We start from the raw sequence: 24,728 nt of genomic DNA on the forward strand, positions 1-24,728 counted from the left end.
GGACATTCATGTACCCTGTAAAAATTGTAATGTACATTGTACATGTATATATATTGTCTCTTAAAAACACATTTGTTTGTAAAATTATTACAATGTTATGACAAAGCAGTTATTCTTTCTCTTGTCTTCCCTCATGTCTGCTATTATCCCTTCTTTTCTTTTTTTCTGAGCGCATAGGGACTTGAATTGATTTTTGTGATATGCGCTATATAAGAACGGTTTATTATTGTTATTATTATTATCGTATGTTCATTGTTAATGTGTCATGATTTAGAGAGTACAAACTCTAAGAAAGGAAGCCATATTCTGGTAAAGTACTAAAGTTCCCCCAAAACATATCTTTTGTAGGTTAATGTATCTACACATACATTGTACATTTGTACCTCCTGCATATTCAAGAGTTCAGTACATTTTGCAAAATGAGCTGGGTTATTCAGACAGGTTGACTTGATCATTAGGTTTTATATTACTTTTGACTGTTAATACAGTGTAAGGCCGAAATCTCTGTAAAATTTCAAATTTTATCTTTCATTTTCATTCCATATTTTTTCAGAAATCAGAGACAATGGCCCTTTGACATTTTCAAAATGAAAGTAATTTAAGCATTTATCCTACTGCAAAATTTTCAAAAATGTATTTTTCACATTGAGAACTTAAAGTCTATTCATGAAGAAAGTGTTATGGATATAACATGAGGAACAAAATGGGTATATTTCCTACATCTTATAGCACATAGAATGTCTATTGCACTTTTTGTTCATTCAATTTTAATGAATAACATCTTTAATCTTCTTTTTTTCCCAATCATCTGCAGGTCATTTTTCAGCCAAAGCGATGCCATCGGCTGGAATGGTTCCTTTCCTTCAGTCTCTCATGTGTGATACTCTCAACTCATGCCGCAAAGACGAGCTAGAAAGCGATGTCCCAGGCAAAGTCAACGACTTTTCCCAAGCCAAGTAAAATAATCTCTTCATTATATTTTTTATTTGTAGCCAAAATTAAACATATAATGATAAAATAGTCCCTTTGTACATGTATCTTTCTCAAATTTGATTTTGGGCCATGCTGACAATATCCAGATTCGTTGCTTTGTGAAATTTATTTTAAAAAGTTTTGTACAGTAGTTATTTAGTGTCTGAGTCTGAGTTTCAGTCAATAGCGTCCTACAGAGCACCCAAATAGAAGAGTTTGGCATATTCAAGGTCTAGACAAAAAATTCTACAATGGTGTAAAATGTGACATGACCCCTTTCCTCTCCCCCTCCCCCTCCCCTTTGTGAATTTGGTTGTTCATACATTTACATTGTATTTTTTTACATGAAGGCTAGATATGAGTATGTAATTAATCTAGTTTTGAACAAAGTATTTAAAAGTCCATTTTTATAGTAAATATCTGCTTGGAAATGTGAAAAGATCCATTGGATACTTGAAGTTGTATGAAACTTGGGAGAGCCCCCCCCCCCCACTCTTTATAATGTTTGTTTTTGGTGGTACAAACAGTACCAGGAGAGGATTGGGACTTGAATGTGGTAAAGCAAAGTAAATACTGTAATTGCCTTGGAACAGGTTTCTTCCCTTCTTTCGTTTTCGTCACAAATACAAAAGCTCTTGCCCATTTATTCAAAAGTTGTTTGCCCACGGCGGATCATGTACTGTACACAGTGTGATGTTTGATTGTCTGCGTAACAAAAGAACCAAAATGTCATTTTCACTGGAATGATCTGACTTTTTGATTAGGGTTTTCCCTTTTCCGTGACTTCCCATAACTTCCTCAATTTTGATTACATTTTATAGTAGGATATTAGTTTGATGGTCAATTTTTTATTTTTTATTTTTTTTTTGGGGGGGGGGGGGATGACTCAGTGGTCGTTGTGTGCTAGATTGAATTTAAAGGGATTATCAAATACCAATGTGGGAAATAGTGATGTTTGAACTTTTTTTAGGCTTTTTTTTTCAGAATGTAGAGTGAGATACTAATTCCAGAAATTAATGGCCTAAATATTTGGTATTAGATCATTAGATGAACTATCTAGATATCAGATTAGAATCCCTGGTGCAGAATAATCAAATAAATTATACAATTTATTGGGTTTTCATCTTCATATTATAAGCATGTTGGTTGCTACTTATTTTTCTAAAATATGTAAGTATGTAGTCAATGAGTGAAGAAATTAAGAACACAATAGCTTCATACCATGACAATGATAGATAAATACTCCAATTTCCCATCTTTCATTTCAAATGATCTTTTGGAAACACAAAAACACAGACTGTATTTTGTCTCCAAACTCATTAAACTCACTGATTATGTTTGAGACTCTTCATTGCATCCTAAACTCTCAATGAGGTCGGTAAGCATGCATATATTCCCCAGGAGTTAGTTTAAATATTAGGTATAGAATGTTAGAATGACTATCAAATACATGTACATGTAAGCTTTAAAATTGCTTTCGAATTGCTTTCGAATAACAAAAGACAAGGGATTACATATTATTCCCTACTTACTGTAATTGAACCTTGCCTCTCCCTCTCACAGGTTATCTATTCTTATAGAAGACATCCAGAAGATCTTGGGTAACAAGACATTTGTAGATGATGTGGAGAAGATATTGATCCAGCTAGGTGACCTGGAGCGCCAGGGGGACTGGTTGAATAGGGGCAATGACTGGTGGGACAGGGCACAAGTAGACCCTGGCAGCCCTTCATTACCAGGTAATTATGATAATGATGAAGAGGAGCAGGAGGAGGAAGAGGATGGTGATGAAACTGGAAGAGGAGGATGGTGATGAGGAGGAGGAGGAGGGGAGGGGGGGGGGGTAATAGTAATTATGAGGATCACACTTTCCCAAACCCGAAGTTCACTTGCCAATCACTGATTTCACTACACTGCAACAAAATCTGACTTACCCTTGACTTGACTTGACCCTATATATCATTAACTTGCTCTGATATACCATCAAATGTTTACTTCCCCCACCATCCAGTTTACTTTTCCCACTACAGACTTTACTTGCCCCAACACAAACTGTACCTCCTCTCCTACCAATATCCCCCCCCCCCCCGATCAAAATTATCATAAAGTAAAACATGAAGTGTATGCTTCTATCCAATGTGTATTGTCCAACCTCCCTCTCCCTCTAATCCTGGCAATGAATGGGTCAACTCTGCTACCCATTTCATCTCTTCTAGCTTGAAACCAACCAACTCAAACTTTCCTCACCTCAATCTCTTCTTTAATTAGGTGCAGCAGAGCTCTGACTATGCTTCCGTTTTCGGTACATGGTTTAAGATAAGGAAAATAAAGATTTCTATTTCAAGTACCATAATTAGGAGGAAATACCATAGTGGGTGACAAACTATCTATTCTGAAATCTTCTTAAACACCAGACAGTATCAGATTTATCTTGCTTCAGCGCAAAGTCTAATGAACGAGTGGACTTTTCATGTCCTGTTTGTTAACTCCTTAAGATTTGTCAAGGTGAACATTGTTAGCACTTATCTTCCTCAGTGATTAGTGACTTGATTTTACTTTGCTATTCAAAATTTTGTGGTCCGTAATGAATTAATCTATCCAAATTGTTTGTTACATTAAGATAACCGATAAAGCGAACCGCTGATAATATATTTGTTTCAAAGAGTGAAATGTTTCTCCTATCTTGTTCAATGTTCCAAGATTAGAAATAATGACATGTGCTGAACGATTTTGGTAGAAAATGTATAGGGGCTGAGTAATGAGCATAGAAAGATAAGGAAATCAAGGTAAGTAGGCCCAACACCATGTACTGTACTAAATGCAGGACACCATGTGCAAATGAGAGTTGTGGTTTTTATTGAAGACGATTTCCAGCAAGTATTTGTGAGCTTGTTTTTATTTTACTGGTTCAAACAATCAATCTCCTGCAGGATAAACAACCCAGAATGAATTACAGCCATGTTCTCTCAACATACAATTCCCATATCAGAGCTGGAGATTAGCTTTAACCCATTGACTACTGGATTCCCTCTTTCCCATAGGCTATAGTACAAGAGCTAACAGGTTCCTGTAGGTTATGGGTTAAGGTAGATTTTATGCACAACTCAATCTTTGTCATTGTTAACTCAAAAAGCTTGCTGGTACCTGTAAGGAGAGAACGGTATCAATCAAGATTGTTTGAATCGTATGAGAAAGATGTTTTTCATGAAAAGCATTAATGTTTTATGTATATCTTTTGTGATTGATCCTGTGTCTGATATTTTCTCTGTTGTGTCCATCTTAAAGAAACTCCCTGCATGGACAATACACTCTGAACCTTTAACAGCGGTAAACCAAGATGGCGGGCTAATTGCATTATTGAGTACATGACTTTTAAGTCAATAAAGGCAATGCAAACTAATACATCAGGCGCTGCCTACATTAGGCCCCAGGCATAGAGTGTATTCAAGGCAGATGCATTTCATGGGCAATGTTTCTTTTCTTCTTGTTCATGCTCTTTCATTTCCTAATGATTCAGGTAATTTGCCCAGATTATGATGATTTATTCCTACATTTAATCCCAATCAATCAGCTTTTCAACCCTTACTTTAATTGACACTGAGTAAAAGTTAATGAGTTGATTTAACAACAAATGAACTTCAAATTGTGTGATAACATTGCATTTTAGTTTGACAAATGATGTGAAATGTTTGACAAATACCTGTGGCACATACCGTAATATTCAGAAAAATAAAGTTAACAGGAACCAATTACTAATTAACTCTGGTATATTTGTAGGAGGAAAGAGACAGGAATTGGTGAGGAAGTTTAAGGGAGCTAGTGTATAGTTACACTTTGCACAGTAACTAAGACAAATGAAGTCTTTATCAGATACTACATGTATTTAGTGACAGGTCACATTCTGCTGTGGAATGTAAACATAGGTCTTGGTAGCTCCTATAAATACACAAATGTGCTTGCACATGATATCAGATGGAGCTATATTAACCTGCTTGTGTGAACACATCCACAAGATTTGCAGATTCCCTGTAGCATGCTATGGTATTTGAAATATCAGCTGGCTTGTGTGAACACATCCAGTGGGTAGATCCTGCATGTACTCATACATGTGTACCTCAGTCTCCTAAAGCATGATACGTCTTGCTCATGTGAACACATCCAAGGGATGTACCTCGAATTCCTGAAGTATTACAGTGATATGACGCAACCCAATGCAGCCTAAATTTAGTTTTCAAAATAATGTCAAATTTGCTCTGTGTGAACACATCAAAGAGATGCCTCGATTTCCCTGAACAGGATTAGAGTGGTATGATGCAACCCAATTCAGTCTTCCTATAGGCCTGCCTTCACCAGCTTGAGTTTCCCAAATAGCCCGCTATTTCTGATCCGATTCATGAAATATTGGGCTATTTATGTGGCAGGTGAAGACGCATTTAGAAGGCTATTTGCTTGGGAAATCTTCCCAAGATTTCTAGGGCAAGTTAGCAAACTAGCATGCTATTTGTCCGGTTTGACTCCACCAGACCCAAAAGTGAGCTAGCTAATTTCTCGAGCTCTAGTTTCGAGCTGATGGCGACGCGATTTGTAACTTCAGGCTAATTTCCTGAATCAGATTGGCAAACCCGAGCTAATGGAGACAGGCCTATTGAGAATTGAGGGATGTTATTCTTGTCGCCTTGCAGGAATGACATTACAGAATGACTTGAATGTTAACAGGCAGCCAAGAGATAGACAGACATGTGTACTGCATGCATTATGATAAATATAGTCCTGAGGCATTACCAGATGTTTTGAAATGAAATAGAAGGGCTAGTTGCAGTCGATACTGAAATGCTCATACTAGCTGGAAATTCAGGGTTTAAAGTAATGTAGATGATACTTTATTTAAAAGCTAGAATTACTAAGAATGTTTGGGCAATACCATTGTATTCTTCATCTATATATACATCTTCTTCTTCTTCTTTTTCTTTTTCTTCTTCCTCCTCTTCCTCCTCATCTTTTAATGTTTCATCTGCTCCATCTTCTCGTATTGTCTTTCTTCACTACCTCCTTATAGACTTTTTTTCTTTTTCTTTCCTTGCTCTCTCTCTCTCTCTCTATCTCTCTCTGCTTCTCTTTTCTTCTCCATCTCCTTCTCCAATTTCCCGCAAAAAATCAGTGAAACTTTGGCAGGCATTTAAAAAAAATCCAAAGGTGGATTTTTTTATTCAGATTTTTCGTCGAGTTTGTCGTTAGCCATTTTGCTACTACCGGCGAAACACTGGAATGTGAAAAAAATTGATGATGTTCGCTGTGTAGATGCAGCTCATGTATCCTTAACATATCTTTAACTCCAACTAACAGATGTCATTAATGATTTCTCACTTTCAGATCTGTCATCTTTGAGTGGTTTATTGGACGACCCAGCTGCAGTGCGTAGTTACCTTAAAAGTCAAGTGGGTCTGTCTCCTGATGTTGCAGATGCCATCCTAGCCTCAAGACCAAACCCTGCAGAGGTAAGCTTTAGCCACGTTTAAAGGGGAAAATGATTTTTTTTTTTTTTTTTTTTTTTTTTTTTTAATTTTTACTTGGAAAATTAATTTTAACAGTATATTGTTACAGTTTGAAGACTAATACTTGTTGGAAAAATCAATCCCAAAGTTTTGGGGAGCAAGATTATTTCTGTGGTGAAAATATGAAGTCCTTTGAAATTTTATTGGCAATTATTGATTTTGCAGTTATCAAAGTGCCTTGGTGCAAATAATCTTCTCATCATTCTTATTGGAAATCAACATTAATCTAACATTTGATATGTAACAAAGAACATGAAAATAATCATCCTTTCTGCAAAATGATAATATTTCTCCATGATGTATCTATTTATTCAATATCTTCTAATGTGTATGAGAACTAGAACTAGGTGATTATCACTAGGTAATCGTTCTTTGGTAAAACAGTGTTTTAGCACAAACTGTGTAGGCCTATACAATAGTATTGCAGGCTGTGTTTCTTGTCGCAGCCTTTGAATTCCATGTGGGCTTCCGTTTTGCATGGAGCTAAATGTTGCTGAAATGAGATGACACACTTTATTATCAAAACAAAAAAACACATAAAATTATATACTCAACTTTAACGGTACATGTATTTGACATGCAGCTGCAAGAATTTTCAATCAACAGTTAGAGGTCATGCCCTTTAAAAAGAAAAGATTTGACAGGGGTTTAAGTAGCTTAAAGATTGTCACATTTACCTGTTACACATTTAAATACATGAATGTGTACTGTGAAGTAGAGGTTTTTTTTTTTTTTTTTTTTTAAACAACAATATCCTCCCTGCAGACTTGTAAACATCCGAAAAGTCCTTATAAGTCTATTTTGAGTCTCTCTGTCAGTCTTCATCCCCTCAAGGCAGAACCAAAATAAAGATGTAAATTGGATAAGGAGAAATTATATTAAAATATATTATGATACAGCGCAGCTCAGGTTGTATAGTAAAGAAATATTGTGGATGAATGTGGAGATTCTCAGAAGCATACTTTTAAACAAACTATGTCTTGTCAGTATTCATACTCAAGCAAATCCTTTTCAAGAGTGAAACAAATTTATAGATGACTTACGAGGTTCATCTGATTGGTCATGTACATCTTTGTATTAACCTTGAAAATTATAAAGAGATGGTTTATGAATAAGAACATTATGAAAATGAGAGAACAAGTACAAGTTGATTGTGCATTATAAATAAATTAATAGGAGAGAGAGTCTGAAGGACATTAAGGTCATTAGGATGATATCATCTTTAACTAATGAGTTTATTTGTTGGACAGTTGTGGCTGGTATGGCTCTCATTAGGTGATGTACACTGTAATGATGTCAATTGAGAAGAACATTTTGGATATAGAGCAATTTCAATTTGAGTTTGCTTTTGTTTCACTCATAAGTAATAGAAAAACATTCATATTTAAGCAGATTGATCATGGAGTTTTACATTTAAAAAAACAAAAAAACAACAATAATATCATTTGAATCAGTGAGGGACAAGCTACAGATTTACAAATATTGGATGTTTTACAAATTTGCTTATTCTTGCATTTGATGAAGATATGATGGTGTTTATACTTAATACAGAATATGGCGATATTGGGCCAAAAAAACATGGTTCATTACAAATATAGTAGTTTTCATGAATGCATAATTGCGCAGGTGCGTTTAACAATACAGTTGCTTACTTTGCCTCTCTGCAAGGTTGCTTGTTTGCCACACATGCAATTTTGCACAAAGTGATACTTGATAGGCATCAATTGACGGAAGGATTGCTTTGTGCAACACAGAGGTACCTTGCAAAATGATTGATTTCCGGACTTGATTAGCTCCATGACAACCCTTTCAACACCAGTATAGGTTAATCTTGGACTGGAAACTGCTCAATAATCTTGAAGCCATTTATATATCCGTCCCATGATAAATACAATGTCGCACAGGGGATTATTTGTGTGGCATATATGAAGAGGAAACATCATCATGTGCATTTAACATCAGCATACATGTACATGTACATACTATATCAGCACTATATGCAAGGATGAGCAAGGATGGATGCTATTCTTAAACATCTATTTTACAATTGACCTGTGGCTTAGTTTTTTGGGAAGTAAAGCGTTTAGTCAATTATTACCCATACACATAGAAATGGAAATACATGTACTTGTGAATGCATTAGAAACAACCATTTTGAAGTAGAACCTGTAGGATTTGAAATGGGGTCTGCTATTGATTTTATCTCCAGTAATGAGCAAACCTTTTGTATGTGGTTGTTTAATGTGGTAAAATCAAAGTTTGCCTACCGGTATTGCCTACTTGGTGAAATAATCATGATTAGAAACATGAATTAGAGCATTAAACCAAACAATTACAAAATGTATGTAAACAGTTTGGTCAGTATATCTATTATCTTCATGGCCTAAACTCTTTATATGAGTAGTTATTCCTTTTCATTTTAATCCAACAATCTTTTTTTACCATCCTCAGGAAACAATCAAAACTGAGAGTAATTTAATACAGGATAAAGACACATAAATAGCTATTAAGTATCCACTACAAGTATAAGTTAAATATTAATACTTCCTAACAACCCAACTAACATTAAACAGTTATCATAATTGCATTGCGGTTCTTCATTTCCTGTATGTACTTTAGCAGGGTGTTTATTGAAAGGAGCTATTTTTAGCCATGATGCAATTGAATGAAATTGCCTTTGAATTGCATGTGTACATGTATGTAGAGGGGATCTGGTCTGTGAACGTACAGCTCATAGCATAGAGGGCAGTCTGGACTTTTACATTTAGCTACGTCATGTTGAGTGGTTATTCAATTCAATTCAATTAAATTCAGAACTTTATTTCAGACTCAGCTGCACAAGGCAGAGGTCCATAAAACATATGTTACATATAGATAGGGAAAAGAGCCGAGTATGAACATGATGAGTATAATAACAACAAATCGTACAAATACTAAAGAGTATAACAAACTAAACTATACTACATATACAATGTAACTGTAACATGTAACCTGTAACTGTAAGATTGATAACAGAAGGCCTATAGCAATCTAACTCTAAGCTGTACCTGTAACTGCAAGATTAAAATAAATATATGTATAACATTGTGTTATGATACCACCCTTACTAAAATGGTTTTCATCTGCATTTACAACACCATCTAGGCTTAATAGGGGGGTTGAAAATTAGTAATTTGTTAATTCTGGGGAGGGGAAGTTGGGGAATATGGGAGAGAAAATTCAATAATTTCATTGCTGTATAAGAACATGCAGGATCTACCCACTGGATGTTGCAAATTAAATTGCTAAATTTAGCAGCATGCCTTATTCTTCAAAATGTTTAGAAAATGAAGTATTACAAAAATATTGGCGTTGCAGTCCCGCTTCATGTAATATTTATTGAAGCCCTGGGTTAGGTGCATGAAGATGAACTTAAAAGGTGAAAGAATTTGGCCCATTTCTCTGATTTACAATGGCAGTTCTGGGAGGAACCTCTGACAAGTGCCTTACCCAGCCTTTGTGAAAATTGAATTCCCTTTTTTTTTTGGTGGGGGGGGGGGGGCTGTATCATGTACTTCCCAAAGGCAGTCAACTTTGGTAAAAAACATATACATGTAATAAGCTATTAAACACTTCTTTTCTTCTTTGCATTCTTCTCGGAATACACATGTTATTTTATCTTAAATAACAGGCTGAAAGTCCTTAAATAACAGGCTGAAAGCCAAATCACATGATAATCAATTAGCATGGGACTCCTAGCTGGCAGTGCTACTGTTTAGTTGTTGTAATCATCATTCCTTCCACGGGAAATGACTCGTGATCCTACGAATTGAAAGAGAAACTACATGTATCATTGAACAATTAGCAGAAATAGGGTTTAGCCAAGCACTTTACTTTCTGAAGGTTTCATAAGTGTGGTGTAATTTCATAAACACTTGATTACAATATCAACTAAGAGCGATGGGAATTACTTTATACCCCCAAATATGGAGTGAAAGCCATTCTTGTTCTCTTGTATTTGCACAAATTTGAATAGGGTTTAGCCAAGCTCTTTATTTTCTGAAGGTTTCATAAGTATTTTGTTATTCAATGAACACTTGATTATAATGTCAGCTAAGATCAAACAGAATTAATTTAAACCTTCAAATATGGAGTGAATGCCATATGATGATTCTTGTTCTTGTATTTGCACAACAAGAATTTCACTATACTTGCATGATTTTTTTTCTCCATTTTCTTTACTATTTAAAGAAACAAATATTCAGTATTGACAATCTGGTATTCTGAAGAGATTTCTGAAATATGATACTTGTTAATTAACTGGTATGAATATAAATTGGAATTTGACAAAATGCCTCCTTTCCAATCTGGGATCATACTTTACATACCAGGTACATTATATACAAAAATACATGGTTTATATTTGCTCATGAATTTAGAGTGGTTACATGGAATTCAGAATTATTTGTGGGTTTCACTCATTTGCATATAAAATGTACAGTATACTGGTACATGTATGTCTGCTCAAAGGCTGAGGGTAGTACATCACGTTGTTTACATAAATAAATATATATACATGTATATACATACCGGTATATAGTTAGGTAGTTAATGTCCTTCTTCTTCATAATAGATCTGTTAAAAACTGTGTGATTCCTCCTTGGAACCAAAAGATGTGTTTATATCGAAGCCAAAACCTAAGCATCAAAAGCATCAACAATTTAATGATATATTCTTTATTTCCAATGTATTTTTGTACTAGTGTTAGATATTGGGGTAGTTGACCAGTGATGGTTATCTAACAAAGCTCTCATCCAATGCTCTCATTCATTTCAATAAATGCATTATTTCAGAATTTTGATGTATTTTTCATCTTCATATGTCTCTGCTTAAAACATACTTTTACATGATACCAATTTTTTTTTCTTTCTAGAATATAAAGCGTTAGTCGTCATTAAAACGCCATGATAAAACATCTTGTAAGTTTAATACAATGGACTGCTGCTAAATTCACTTTGAGTATCGGCTCATTTCGTCCTTGGCCTCTTTTTGTATTGAAGGCCTGTACGTAGTATCCTTCCACATCATAAACACGCTATCTACTACACAACACAGTTAAAATGTACATGTACAAATGAACATTTCCAGTAAGAATTTTACATTCATAATGACCATCTACAATGCATTAGGAACTGTATTGACTAATGGACTGTAGATGATCAACATACAACATAGAGCCATCCAGTCTATTTCCTAGCAACAGTGAGCTCTTACAGTGCATTGGTCATTAGTAAAGTGGTGACATTTCCACCTTCTTTTCTTTTGGCCCAGTTAATTTATTCGCTCATTTTGGGGCCTGGATATTATAAAATGAGATCTATAATACAGGTGATGTATGTGCATGTCACAGGATGACAGACTGCTGTGATCAATAAATTATTCAAACAAATGCTGAAATGCACACAAAAGCATATGAGATCGTATGTAAATGAGTTATTTAGAGAAAGGTCATCATAGAGAAACTCGTGTATTGCTACTTGAGACTAGGAATAGTCCTTTCAATCCATAAGAGATGTATGGAAAAAGCACATGTCATAGTTTTGAATGAAAAGGAAAATATTTGAGTTTTACTTTGAAAGGTCAGGAAAGAGCAAAAGGTTTTTGTTTTTAATTTGCATAGTAAAGAGTAATGCATTTTAAGATAAAATAAGACATGTGTTAATCTTTGATGTTTATAAATTTCACATTTTTGAAAATTTCATTGTTTTGAAAGGAAAATTACATTATCACTTGACAATTTGATTTTCTTGGGGGGGGGGGGGTCCCGGTCCCTTTATATCTATGTCTTTGAAGGAAATTCTATTTGAAGATTATCAATATCTTTAAATATTCACATTTTGCAAACTGAATTCTGAACCATTTAGTTGCAGTCAAATCACTATATAATAGAAAGAAAATTAATCAGGGAATTAATGCTGTCCATAACAAAAATCTATTTTGTCAAGATGCATTCAATTTTTTCAAATTGAATTCTGAGCCTTTCATTCTGGGTTAATCTCAATCCCTGCACCATCATGTTTTCTCCTTATCATGACCTATATATTACCAAGTATTGGTGCAATATTTTTATGCAGATGTTTTTCAATATATAGAACCGACGCAAGGGAATAGTGTTTGGGTGACGTCACAGCTCTGACGTTTCTAACCCTGGGATGAATTTTTGACATTGTGCCAACCTGCTAGTAAAGCAGGTCGGCACAGGTGTTTGGTACGTCACACCTTAGACAATGAACTTGAGCTGCGTTCATATTAAAGCATTGCTCTTCCCAGGCTCAGGGTTATGAAACACATTAGCCCATTTTCTACTTAAATCTAAACCCGATGCTGGTTTTAACCTTTTGTCTAAAATCAGGTTTAACAAAGGAAGTCAATGGAAAAGCTAAGTTTTCTGTTCATAAAGACGTTTTTTATAGACCCGGATCAGATTTAACTGAATAAGTAAAACAGAAGGATGGTTCGGTTTTTACAGTTAAGGTTGTGTCCATGAAATTTTCTGCAGGTTGTAAATTTGAACATGGTTGATCGAGATTGCTGATCTCAAACAAAGGCAGAGTTGTGGTTATAAAGATGTTTTTGACAAAACCATAGATTTTTGAATGCAGCCTAGGGGGGCAGCATAGATTTTGATCTCTAGCTGTCTGCATCTGAATGGACAGTTATGTTTATGGATGTATTAGGGAAACGTTGTTTAGAGCAACAACCTTTTTTTAGTCAGAATGTGCAACCATTGTGTGTAGAAATGTTTTGCTAACCTTTTCACTTCTGGATAAAAATATATTTTATTTATAGGGAGAAAAACAAAAATATTAGAAGTGAGATCAAGTGACTTGTATAATAGAAAAAAGGAGAGTAAATGCCATAGACTAATGTACAACTACGACTAAAGATAGAGAGAGAGAGCGTGTGTGATTTTAGATTTGGTGTTATTATGGTATTTGAGAATATTTACTGAAAAGCAATGTTTTCTCCTCTTCTGCATATCTCGTTTTCATACACACGACACCTCCTTCGCAGTATTTCAATGACCAATTGATCATTCATTGGTGCCATTTCTCTCTCTCTCTCTCTCTCTCTCTCTCTCTCTCTGTATTGGGGCTTAAGGGGCTCTAGAAGGGAACTCGATATGCCTGGGATTTCCCTTTGGATTCTGGGAAAGGAAATTAGGTCTCATTTATGGATGTACATCTCCTGAAATATTGCACTGAAATGGAAATGGATGTTGGTTCTCAGAATGCAGGATGAACAAATATATTGCAGAAAATGTTCTATCTTCCCTGGAGAGCCAGAATCATATTGGTTAACATCTTTTTGGCTCTTATGAGATTACATTAAGCTCTGGGGATTTGTGTGCATGCATTAACTATAAAGTGATCATCATTGCAGCCGGTTGGCTATATGTTCTCTATGTTCTACTTCTTTTTTATCATGAGTCTATGTATTTCATGTTTCTCTTGACATTCTATGAGTTTAGAAGAGCTGTTGTACTTTTTTGTTTTTAGCGCTCCTAAATGATCAATATTATTTTCATTCTCTTTTTTTCTTTCTAAAGCAATTCAAAAGAGAAAGGGAGATATTTGATGGCTCAGTGGTAGAGCAGGAGTCAAGGTCTGGGGTAAAAAACAAAAACAAAAAAAGAAAACACATGATGCTCTAGAGCCCTTTGGTAAGGCATTATAATCAGCATTACCTAATACGTTGGGTAGGTCCGCTTGTTATTTGCTTTCTTAACAAGCCTATAAAAAACAAATCAGTATATATATTTTTGTTATCCAAAGGAAATTTCTTTCATTGATTCTAAGGTTATTTTTCTATTTAAATTTGCCATCAAAGAATCTGCTAAACTTTATATTTCATGTTGTTGAAGAAGTTGGTCAACCATGCCTCCTCCCAAAGTATTCTAAAAGCATTCTGTAATTTTAGAAACGCTATTGTCCTTTTCGTCTTTAGTGCTCCTAAATGATCAATATTATTATCATTCTCTTTTTGTTGTTAAAGTAATTCAAAAGAAAAAGGGGAGATATTTGATGGCTCAGTGGTAGAGCATGAGTCAAGGTCTGGGGTAAATACAAACAAAGAAAACTTGAGATGCTCTAGTGCCTTGTGGTCAGAATTACCAAATCAGTTGGGTAAGTCTGCTTGTTATTTGCTTTCTTTACAAGCAGATACAAAAGAAATCAATATATATATAGTTTGTTATCAAAAGGACAAATTTTGATTGAATCTAAGGTCATTTTTCTATTTAAATTTGCCATAAAGAATCTGCTAAACTTTAGATTTCTTTTTGGTCAAAAAGTTGGCCAACCATGCAGCCTCCCAAAGCATTCTAATTGCATTCTATTAAGAGAATACCTGTACACGTATACAAAACTTGAACAGAATTTTTTTACTGGATTCTAAAGCCCCTTTCCTATTTTGGAGCAACTTTAAAATACCCCACCACAAAAATTGACCAGATGATTGTGGTTACCCAATGCTTCATCAATGAAGTTGAATCTGAAGATTTACGTTTCTTAAGTAACACTAAACCTAATCCAACCCCTAACTCTAACCCTAGGTCTTTGACGTTTATGTCCATAAACCCAATTATTAGGGTTTTTAAGGTCAGCCCCTATTTCATTTGCCATTAAACAATATGCTTACGTCAGCTTTCTTGTTGGTTAAAGAAATAACACATTCAAATTCTCAAAAGAGATAGTCTGTTATAATTTACAGTATAAAATTTATTGTGTATCGTAATAAAAAAAAATACACATAAAAACTTGTAATATAAACTTTAATTGCTTTTTATTGGGCTCCAAGATTTTCATCCAAATTAAATTTGAGAATGTGTTCATGTTCGCCAATATTTTACCAATATATTTCAATCTCATTTTTATGTGCGGTGCAAACTGATTTTAATCAAAAACTAGATTATAAAAGTTTGTTCACACTTATGATGATGATGTAGGCTGCATGTTCAAAGTTCACCCTCTATATGCCTGTCCTCATCAGCTGAAGTTTGCCGAATATCCCGCTATTTTCAGACTCGAGACATTATCCTGAAGCTCGAAATTGCGTCTTCACCAGACCAATACGCTCATCACAAACTAGCTCGGACGGGTGCAAATTAGCCCGCTATTTCCCAAATAGCAGGATATTCAGGAAACAAGACCAATATTTCTCTGGATATTATCTTGACCAAATATCCCACCAATTGCAACTGCGTGCTGATGAAGATGCAAATTAGCTGGATAATTTGGGATTGGTATAGTTAGAATAGTGGGTTACTAGGCAATCTCGAGCTGATGAGGACAGGCCTTATGTGAACTTGGCATATTTGTTTTTCTCACATTCGCTTGACTATAAAGTTCATTTATATGAACTTTATATCCCCCATGTAATTTTATGCACCTGTGTACTGAAAAAAATATGTAAGGCTATTTATATAGTGATGTAATTCTTTTTTGATAGTAGGCACTTTCTTGTCAGTCATCGCAGATAATCTTAACAGTATTCATCATCGCTATAAAAAGAAATAATAATAATAGTTGGCAGCATACATGTTCATCATGGCTATACAGTGGAAACTCGTTATAACGAGGTCCTTGGCTTGGGACAGTGGAAATTACCTTGTTATACATGTATCAGGCATCTTGTTATAAGGGTAAAAAAACGAAAAATATAAAGAGCTTGGACCAGCAAAATTACCTTGTTATTTAACAGATACCGTAGATCGTCATATCAGAGCCCTTTAGTATGAGTTTCCACTGTATATGATTCAGAATGACATTTGATAGATGCACAAGTAGCGTTCACCTCCACAATGAATATCATTTTCTTGTTCTTTACGTTTCATTTGAGCGAACTAAGTATAATATATTATTGTTTTATGGTGTATTTTTCTTTAATTGCACCTGAACTGAACTGACAATGAAAACTGCAATTTTCTTAATATTTCTTTTTTCTTTCTTTCTTTATTCCCTTCTTTCTTTCTTTCTTTCTCAGTTTCTGTCTTGCTTTCTCTGTTTTCTTTCTTTCTTTTCTTTCCTTTGTTTTAATTTTTACCATTTCTAGTTTTAAAGTAGTGAGGGCATTTTATGAAGCCTTTAAATGTGATATATATCTAAGCAATATTACTCCACGTAGGAATAAAAGAAAACTAAAAAGGCTCGCACACTTCACTTTTCCCAGAATAAACAATTCACTTGAAGCCACTAGAAACCTAAACGGTTTCAAGTAGTTATCATCATTGAAAACTACATACTGTCTGTTTGGAGCCAGAAGCTAGGTCTTAACCCCTTGTAAAGGTGTCTAGTGTAAAATGATATGATTTAGCCCTTGCAGCTCGAAACAGATGATTTAAAATTATTTCAAATTCTATTCTGTGCTCTCAATACAATATGTCCTGATTCTCCCCCAATGTACATTACATTTTATGTTAAAGATTTGTTTTGTTGGGTATGGTGCAGGGCGCGACAAACCCGCTTGCCCGACGTCCCGGGGCAACCAAATTGAGCCGTCGGGCAAGTAAATCAAATTATCACTTGCCCGATTCGGGCAAGTGATACTTTTACAGTAATTTCCTAGTGTCCAAGAACTCTACCATTCACCCGTCAACTTCTTACCCGTCGTCAAAATCCAGAAGCAAAAAAGCGATCGTTCCGATTTCGAAAAAACTTCACAGACAGCTAGCCAGCTCAGCTAGCTCAGCGCGCATGCAACAGTGACACTTCAAGCCATGAATGCCGCTCCGCCTCCACGCACGGCCGGCCGTGAGCTAGCTAGAGACAGCTAGCGCGATCGTACCAGCTGCGAGCTTATTCGCGCTCTCTCTCTCTAGCTCTGCAGGCCGCACCGACAGGCCTTTGCTATTCTCTGATTGCCGATTGGTTGAATCACGCCAAATATGACGTCATTATTCTAGGGAAATGAACACGTGCGAATCGGAATGGAATAAACAACAGGGATTTTCTAGTAAGTACAAAAAGTCAAATGTTTGATATTTATTCATAATGACTGTTAATGATTGTGAACATATTATTTAAAACTCGCTGCTCATATAAATCAGATGAATGTTTTTGTCTCGTTTTCAATTTATTACTGCGGTCTCAAGATCCGACCGAGCGAGTCATTTTGATAATAGTATCGAGACCCCCAGAATATAAGCCGTTGTTGTTTTGTTTTCATGGTTTTAGCGACGTTGTTTAGTCTAGTTTTCGCATACTTATCCGAGATTTATCGTAAAATATCTTCAATATTATTATTTAGTAAAAATTTACAAATTTTGGCATGAGTACATGTGGCTACCATTAATGACATGTTTGTATCATATTTTTTACAACAGGGTCATTATGCTTTTTTACATGACTGAATATTAAAAACTTAAACCTGCTTGAACCATTCTACCTTGCCGAGATTCATGTGAATCTGATTATTTATGGAGAATCAATAAAATGCGTTTTTTAAACCTTCAACCATCCTTTGTTGACCATTTTCTTTGACATATTAGGTTATTATTCAGTACAGTTACACTGTACATGTATGTGCATTAATTTGCTATCTAAAACACTAACTTATCATTACGAGATAATAAATGCTTTAACCTCGAGTCCTTTTTCGCTTTAAAGTTTTGGGCAAGTGGAAATATTGTTTGGGCAAGTAAATTGAAAACCCACTTGCCCGACAGGGCAAGTGGTGAAAAAAATTCTTGTAGCACCCTGTGGTGATGATCATGCTCGCTCGCCTGTAGCACATTGCTTCAAAACTCTCCTTTGTGTTTTTACAAATAGCCATGCCATTTAGATTATCATGTATAGTTAACAACTAAATTATTCATACCCTTGCCAAGTTTTGTAATTTTTTAAGTATGTTAAAAGTTGATTTGCCACAATTTCTATTTCTTGAGAATGTGACATTATATTAAAGCTTAAAATAAAATAAAAGCATTCAACAATGGCCATTCTTCCTTGAGTTACGACAAAGACACAATACACATCAAATTTACAAGGGATATCTGTATGAATAATTTACAAATTGGTGTATGTTGATGGCAGTCATGCATCATTAAATGAGGCTGGTTACCATGCGGAGAGTTAAGGCTCATACATAAATCATTAGTTTCATGATGTCAATAAACTCATGAAGGGTTCATTGAAGTGTACCTTGTTTAGTGCTGTCTCATTTAGGGTGATGTATTACATTGTAGAAAATTGTACGTGTAATTTACCGAAATGTACAGTATGTAATATTTATTGCTCTATTAATCTGAAGCACTCTAGGGGTTTCAGTAAGTGGTAGATGTGCAGTCGTGTCTGAATGGTAACTGTTACAATGAAAAATGCACATCATGTACAGTAAACATACAGATAATTGCAACCTTGTGAGTTTCTACACTAATTTGTGTACATCTTCACTTTTGAAGTGTATATTGGGAATGAATATTGGATAGAATTATATACACAAAAATTGGTTTAAAACATATCAGGATGAAATACACTGTTTTAGAGGTTATTCTTTAATAGAGGGTTAATTGAAAAATGCTTTATTACATGTACATGTAGTTGTTACCAAGCATACCCACTTTTACATCCTGTTTGTTTGAAATTAAATAAAATCAAATTGAATGACTCATCTAGCTAATAAATGCAAATAGTATTGTTTCCTTGTTTCCATCCTTTTTTTTCTTCTTTTTTTCTTCTTTTTTTTTCTTCTTATTTTTTCTTCATATTTTAATGCAAATTACATGTTTGTAAATAAACCCACATGACTGTTGGACAAGCAGAAGGCATTTTAATAATAATAATAATAGCATTCTGGGTTTATAAACATGTAGCGCTCCACGATGTTTCTGAGGGTTTCACATCTACTGTACGTACCGGTCCATGTATTATGTCCCCTGTCATCGGATTCAGACTTGCGTCCAAACAAAATATGCACATTCTCCACCTCCTGGGGGACATAATTCCAGCCAGTTTTATGGAAACGTGGCCAGAATGACCCATTACATATATGTTTACGACTATGTATTTTTTCTACCATTTGCTCCTAGATCTTTGCCTTGACTGATCCTTCCACCCTGGAGCTTGCTTGTGAGTTAGGGGGGGTGGGGAACCTGTTTGGTATCGAAGATCCAGAACTCCGAGCCAAGACCAACCGAGAACTATGTGCTCTCAACCAAGAGCAGTACACAGAGATTGCCCAAGAGCTCCTCTCACATCTAGACCCTACAGCAGTCGCATCATTGGTAAGTCATTGGCATATCCAGAATTCTCCCCCCCCCCCCAAAAAAAGGGGGGGGGGGTTCTGGGGTAAATGAAAAATATTGTATGGTCAGGGATCGAGGCTACAAATTGTTATTATAAATTATTGGATATTTTTTGGTTCTGCCTCAGCCCCCTTTTTCTGTGTCCACCAGAATATGGCTCAATGGATGACCATCATTTTGTAAATGGGCCATTCTGTTTTATTGAACTGAATGGAGTACACTATCAAATGCTAATTATAATCAAATTCAATTGTCTGAGAAATGACACTGGCCCCATAATTTCAACAATTCCAATTAAATTCTCATTTGTGGTTTGACAATGTGACAAAGGTTGTATTCTTTTTGTGCAATAGCGACCTGATCCTACACGGTTTATAAATTAAGCTTCTGTTATTATTAAATTAACTGTTTGTTTGTTAATTACATGAATCTTTTGTTTATTGCGCTTTGCTTTGTTTAAAGCAAAAGTTATTTACTGATGCACATGCCAAGAAAAGTAATGTCAATACCTCACTTATCGATAGATGTTTGTCTCATTGTCTTTTCTGAATGAAATAGTTTAGAAGACTTTGTAATCTATAGGTTGTAATCATGTTTGACCTGGAAGATTACGATGGACTTCCTTTTGTAGTTTGGTTTGTATATCCTGATGACATACATGGAACACCCCCAGGGAAATTGACTATGTCCGGGGCAGTCTACCAATTGCCCTTCCGCCTAAAAATGTTTGTTCCTAGAATACAGATGTTAAGGCAATCTCCAATTCTGGTAATAAAAGGATAAATGAACTCTCTCGGATTCAAACAAAACTTGTATGAATTGTTCGGTACTACAAATGAATGTTTCGTGTCAATAGTTTGGGCAGAAACTGTGTGTACCGGTAATAGCTGGTTGATGACCAAATAAAGAATAGAAAAATGATCTTCAAGTAATGGTCCCAAACACATGCACAAGTTTTTGTATTTCAAGGAAAGTTTTGCTTTTCAATAAATGTTATTTTCAGAAAGTGTTCATTAGTTTGTTTATAATTTGTTTATTCAAACAACCCATTCACCGCATACATACATGTAACAAAACAAGTCGGAATCAATTTAAGCCAGTTTTTCTAAAAATACTTTTGCAGTACTTACCAGAATTAACCTAACCAGAATTCTAGATTATCTGTAAGTCTATTCATAAAAAAATCCATTCATGCAAAAGTTTGTATGCAGGTATTGATGTAGTTATCTTTCTCTTCTTGCTCACATACAGGCTGGTTCTGCTTCAGATAGCACAACATCAGGTAAGAAACGCTGCATTTATCTCCTTATTTTCCCTTACTTGTTAGAATGTCCTTTGCAAAATTACTAGTACTCTTAAATGCACATGTACACTGTGTAGGGCACGGTTCATGGATTTTATTGTGATAAGCAGAATGAAATTTAAATTCTATTAAATCAAATCAAAAATCTTAAAGGAAACCAAAACCTTCATACTAAGTTACTTTTATTGTAAAGTTTAAAAGATTTGAATAACATCAGTGAAAATTTGAACAAAATCGGGCAAGGAATAAGGAAGTAAGAGCTTTTTTAAATGACTAGTCACTAGAGGGCGGTATTCAATTTGATGACATCATCTGTGAACAACTCTCCATGCCTTTTGTACATAAAATTTCACAATTTTTTTGTTTTCTTCGTATTTATTTGTGTTCTTGATCCGACTTCATAACATGTGAAGTAGAATATCATTTTGCATTCTATATCTTGCTTTCGGGGGAGTACATTATCTCAATCACAAGAAAGAAGGAAAAACATGAAATTTGATGTACAAAAGGCATGGAGAGTTGTCCACAGATAATGTCATCAAATTGAATACCGCCCTCTAGTGACTAGTCATTTCAAAAAGCTCTTACTTCCTTATTCCTTGCCCGATTTTGTTCAAACTTTCACTGATATTTTTAAAATATCTTAAACTTTACAATCAAAGTAACTTAGTATGAAGGTTTTGGTTTCCTTTAATTCATTACTTTTAAAATAAGGGTACCATTCTTAGTGTTAAGTGCTTAAGATATGCCACTTGGGTTTCAAAAGGGGGAGGGCATAGGCATTTTAGTCCCCCCCCCCCCCCCCAATCCACTAGTGACATGTACATGGTCAGTGTGTCCCTGAATTAGCTATTCATTGTGAGAGAGTGCAACATTCGACATCCTTACTCAATGAATTGACTGATTACATTGTACATATACATTTACTGTACAGTCATTTATTAAAGGTTGGTGTAAGGCACTAGCAATTGGTGAAAGGAGCTGTTGTGACCCAAAATGAGCTTTGCAATGGGCCATATTCATAATGTAACCAAATTGAATGCGTACGTCTTTGTGAAGTGCCTACGTCTTTGTGAAGTGCCTCAATACATATTACTCATTCACCTATTAAGAGTAGTTGTATTACAATAGTCAGAGTGCAAACTGCATATTTTATATGTTGTTAAGTAGGGCAGTCCATTATGTTTGACCTACCTAGCAACAAATACTATTTACAAACCGCATTCTCACTATTGAAACACAATTATTTGTAACAGGCGAATGAGTTTGTATCGAGGCACTTCTCAAAGACGTATGCATTAAATTTGGTTACATTACGAACAATGACCTATTCAACAGTTTGGTTGCCATGCCAAACATGCTAGGAGTCAACCCTGAGTGAAGTATTTCTTACAAATATGATTTTTTGTTGTTGAGGGAATTGGAGCACAAGTTGTCTTGCTTGAATGCATGCATCTTGAAGGCACAGAGCAGTCAAATGATGCCCATGGGTATGACTTGCAGTGAGGCTTTTCCATTTGAAGATATCAAACCATTATAGATGTACAATATATGCACTGCACATCTCCACTGTATAATTCATCAATGAATATTTGATTTCTACTAGAGCATGCCTTTTATTAGGTCAGTGAATGCTGCCAATAGACTTTAATTTTTCATACATCTAAACTGTACATGCACTTTTAAAAGGCTCTTGATCCTAAAATGTCACACTTTATATAAGATTTTCTTGTTGAAAATAAACGTCTTGATAAAATTTGGTGAAAGCTTGAAATGCCTAAAACTAATACATAGTTACCAACTGTGATTGTCACTCACTGTAGTACACTTGTACCATAATCTTTGATTCTGAATGAAATGTGTGCATTTTTATTTTCTTTCTTTTTTCTTTTATCTTTTTTTTCTTCCAACTTTGTAGGTTCAGTCACGCTGTCAGACATTTTGACGGACCCTGCAGCTTTTGAGGAACTTTTAAAGACCGACCTTGGGATTGATCCTAATGTGACAGAGGAACTCATGAATACACCTATTAATCCTAGAGAGGTAAGCCTCGTCAGAAATAAAGAGAAAAATAGATGGATGAATGGAGAAAGAGAGGTGCATGTGTGTGTGTGGATAGAGATCTATGAGCATGAGAAAGATAAAGAGGGAGAGGGAGAGAGAGAGAGAGATAGAGGGTGAGAGAGAGAGAGAGAGAGAGGGAGAGATAGAAGTGTGTGTGAGAGAAAGCAACTTAGAAAGAGAGAGGATGAAAAATGTTTTATGTATAAAAGATCTTTATCTACCCCCAACAGAAAAATAGGCTCTCTCCCTCCTGAGAGGAGGGATGAGTTTAAGAAGAAATATTGCAGGAGAGGATGAATGGTACTGAGGACTATTTAATACACAATATTTAGATTCTGGGTTTGAAAGAAATACTACTTTTCTCTGTTACAGTGTATCTGGGGAATGCTTTATGTATAAATGAGCAATATCAAAGGGAAACTTTTCCATAATTTCCAACTTCCTGATTAGCCACTATGGATAATCGCAGTGGTGTCATGCCAATTTTATTTTACATTTTTATGATTCAGTTTAATGTTTCCAAACTGTGTTTGAACTGAGACAACATCAAACATTGTTTGTCATATTCTCACCCTCTCTGTATGAAACATGATAAGCGCAGTAATCCGTTAGACAAAGTCAACAAGTGTTATCCAGGATGATTGTGTAGGCAAATACTGAAATTTGGGCCGGGATGTTGAGCAAAGAATCCTCTTTACGCTGTGTTTTTACTAGGTGGCAACGATTTGATGACACATCACTTTTATGTCTCATTCTTGTTGACTCTGTTTATCTCATTCCATATTGATTGGCCTGTTCCTTTCCTCTGTTATCCATTCCTCTCTCATCAACATGTCTTTATCTCTCTCGTAAGCCCTCCCCTCCCCCGCCCCCCTGATCGATCTCGATCTGCGATCTTTCTCATTCTCAATCTGTCTCTCTTTCTCCCTATTTTTTTATCTTTCTTCCTCTCTCTTATTCTTTCTTCCTCTCTCTTATTCTCTCATATTCTCTCTTCCCTCAATCTGTCTACCTTTCTGCCCTTTCTCTATCTTTCTTCCTCTCTCTTATTCTCTCATATTCTCTCTTCCCTCAATCTGTCTACCTTTCTGCCCTTTCTCTATCTTTCTTCCTCTCTCTTATTCTCTCATATTCTCTCTTCCCTCAATCTGTCTACCTTTCTGCCCTTTCTCTATCTTTCTTCCTCTCTCTTATTCTCTCATATTCTCTCTTCCCTCAATCTGTCTACCTTTCTGCCCTTTCTCTATCTTTCTTCCTCTCTCTTATTCTCTCATATTCTCTCTTCCCTCAATCTGTCTACCTTTCTGCCCTTTCTCTATCTTTCTTCCTCTCTCTTATTCTCTCTTCCCTCAATCTGTCTACCTTTCTGCCCTTTCTCTATCTTTCTTCCTCTCTCTTATTCTCTCATATTCTCTCTTCCCTCAATCTGTCTACCTTTCTGCCCTTTCTCTATCTTTCTTCACCTCTCTTATTCTCTTTTCCTCAATCTATCTCTCTTTCTCCCCTATCTATCTTTTTTCCCCCTCTATTAATCTCTCTTCTCTCAATCTACCTC

The 24,728-nt window shown here is 35.4% G+C and overlaps 1 protein-coding gene across 1 annotated transcript in view; it reads left to right on the top strand.

The window, feature by feature from the left end:
* The window catches only part of LOC589328 (phospholipid-transporting ATPase ABCA1), a 75,517-nt gene that overhangs the window by 12,997 nt on the left and 37,792 nt on the right, over nucleotides 1–24,728 (top strand). Inside the window, exons 4-9 of the mRNA XM_030996815.1 lie at nucleotides 815–956; nucleotides 2,536–2,711; nucleotides 6,343–6,467; nucleotides 19,591–19,785; nucleotides 21,058–21,088; nucleotides 23,028–23,152. Coding sequence (XP_030852675.1) covers nucleotides 815–956; nucleotides 2,536–2,711; nucleotides 6,343–6,467; nucleotides 19,591–19,785; nucleotides 21,058–21,088; nucleotides 23,028–23,152 — 794 coding nt within the window. The remainder of the gene's footprint in view (nucleotides 1–814; nucleotides 957–2,535; nucleotides 2,712–6,342; nucleotides 6,468–19,590; nucleotides 19,786–21,057; nucleotides 21,089–23,027; nucleotides 23,153–24,728) is intronic.

Source organism: Strongylocentrotus purpuratus, unplaced genomic scaffold, assembly GCF_000002235.5.
Source record: "Strongylocentrotus purpuratus isolate Spur 01 unplaced genomic scaffold, Spur_5.0 spur5_scaffold_3, whole genome shotgun sequence".
NCBI classification, from domain to species: Eukaryota; Metazoa; Echinodermata; class Echinoidea; order Camarodonta; family Strongylocentrotidae; genus Strongylocentrotus; species Strongylocentrotus purpuratus.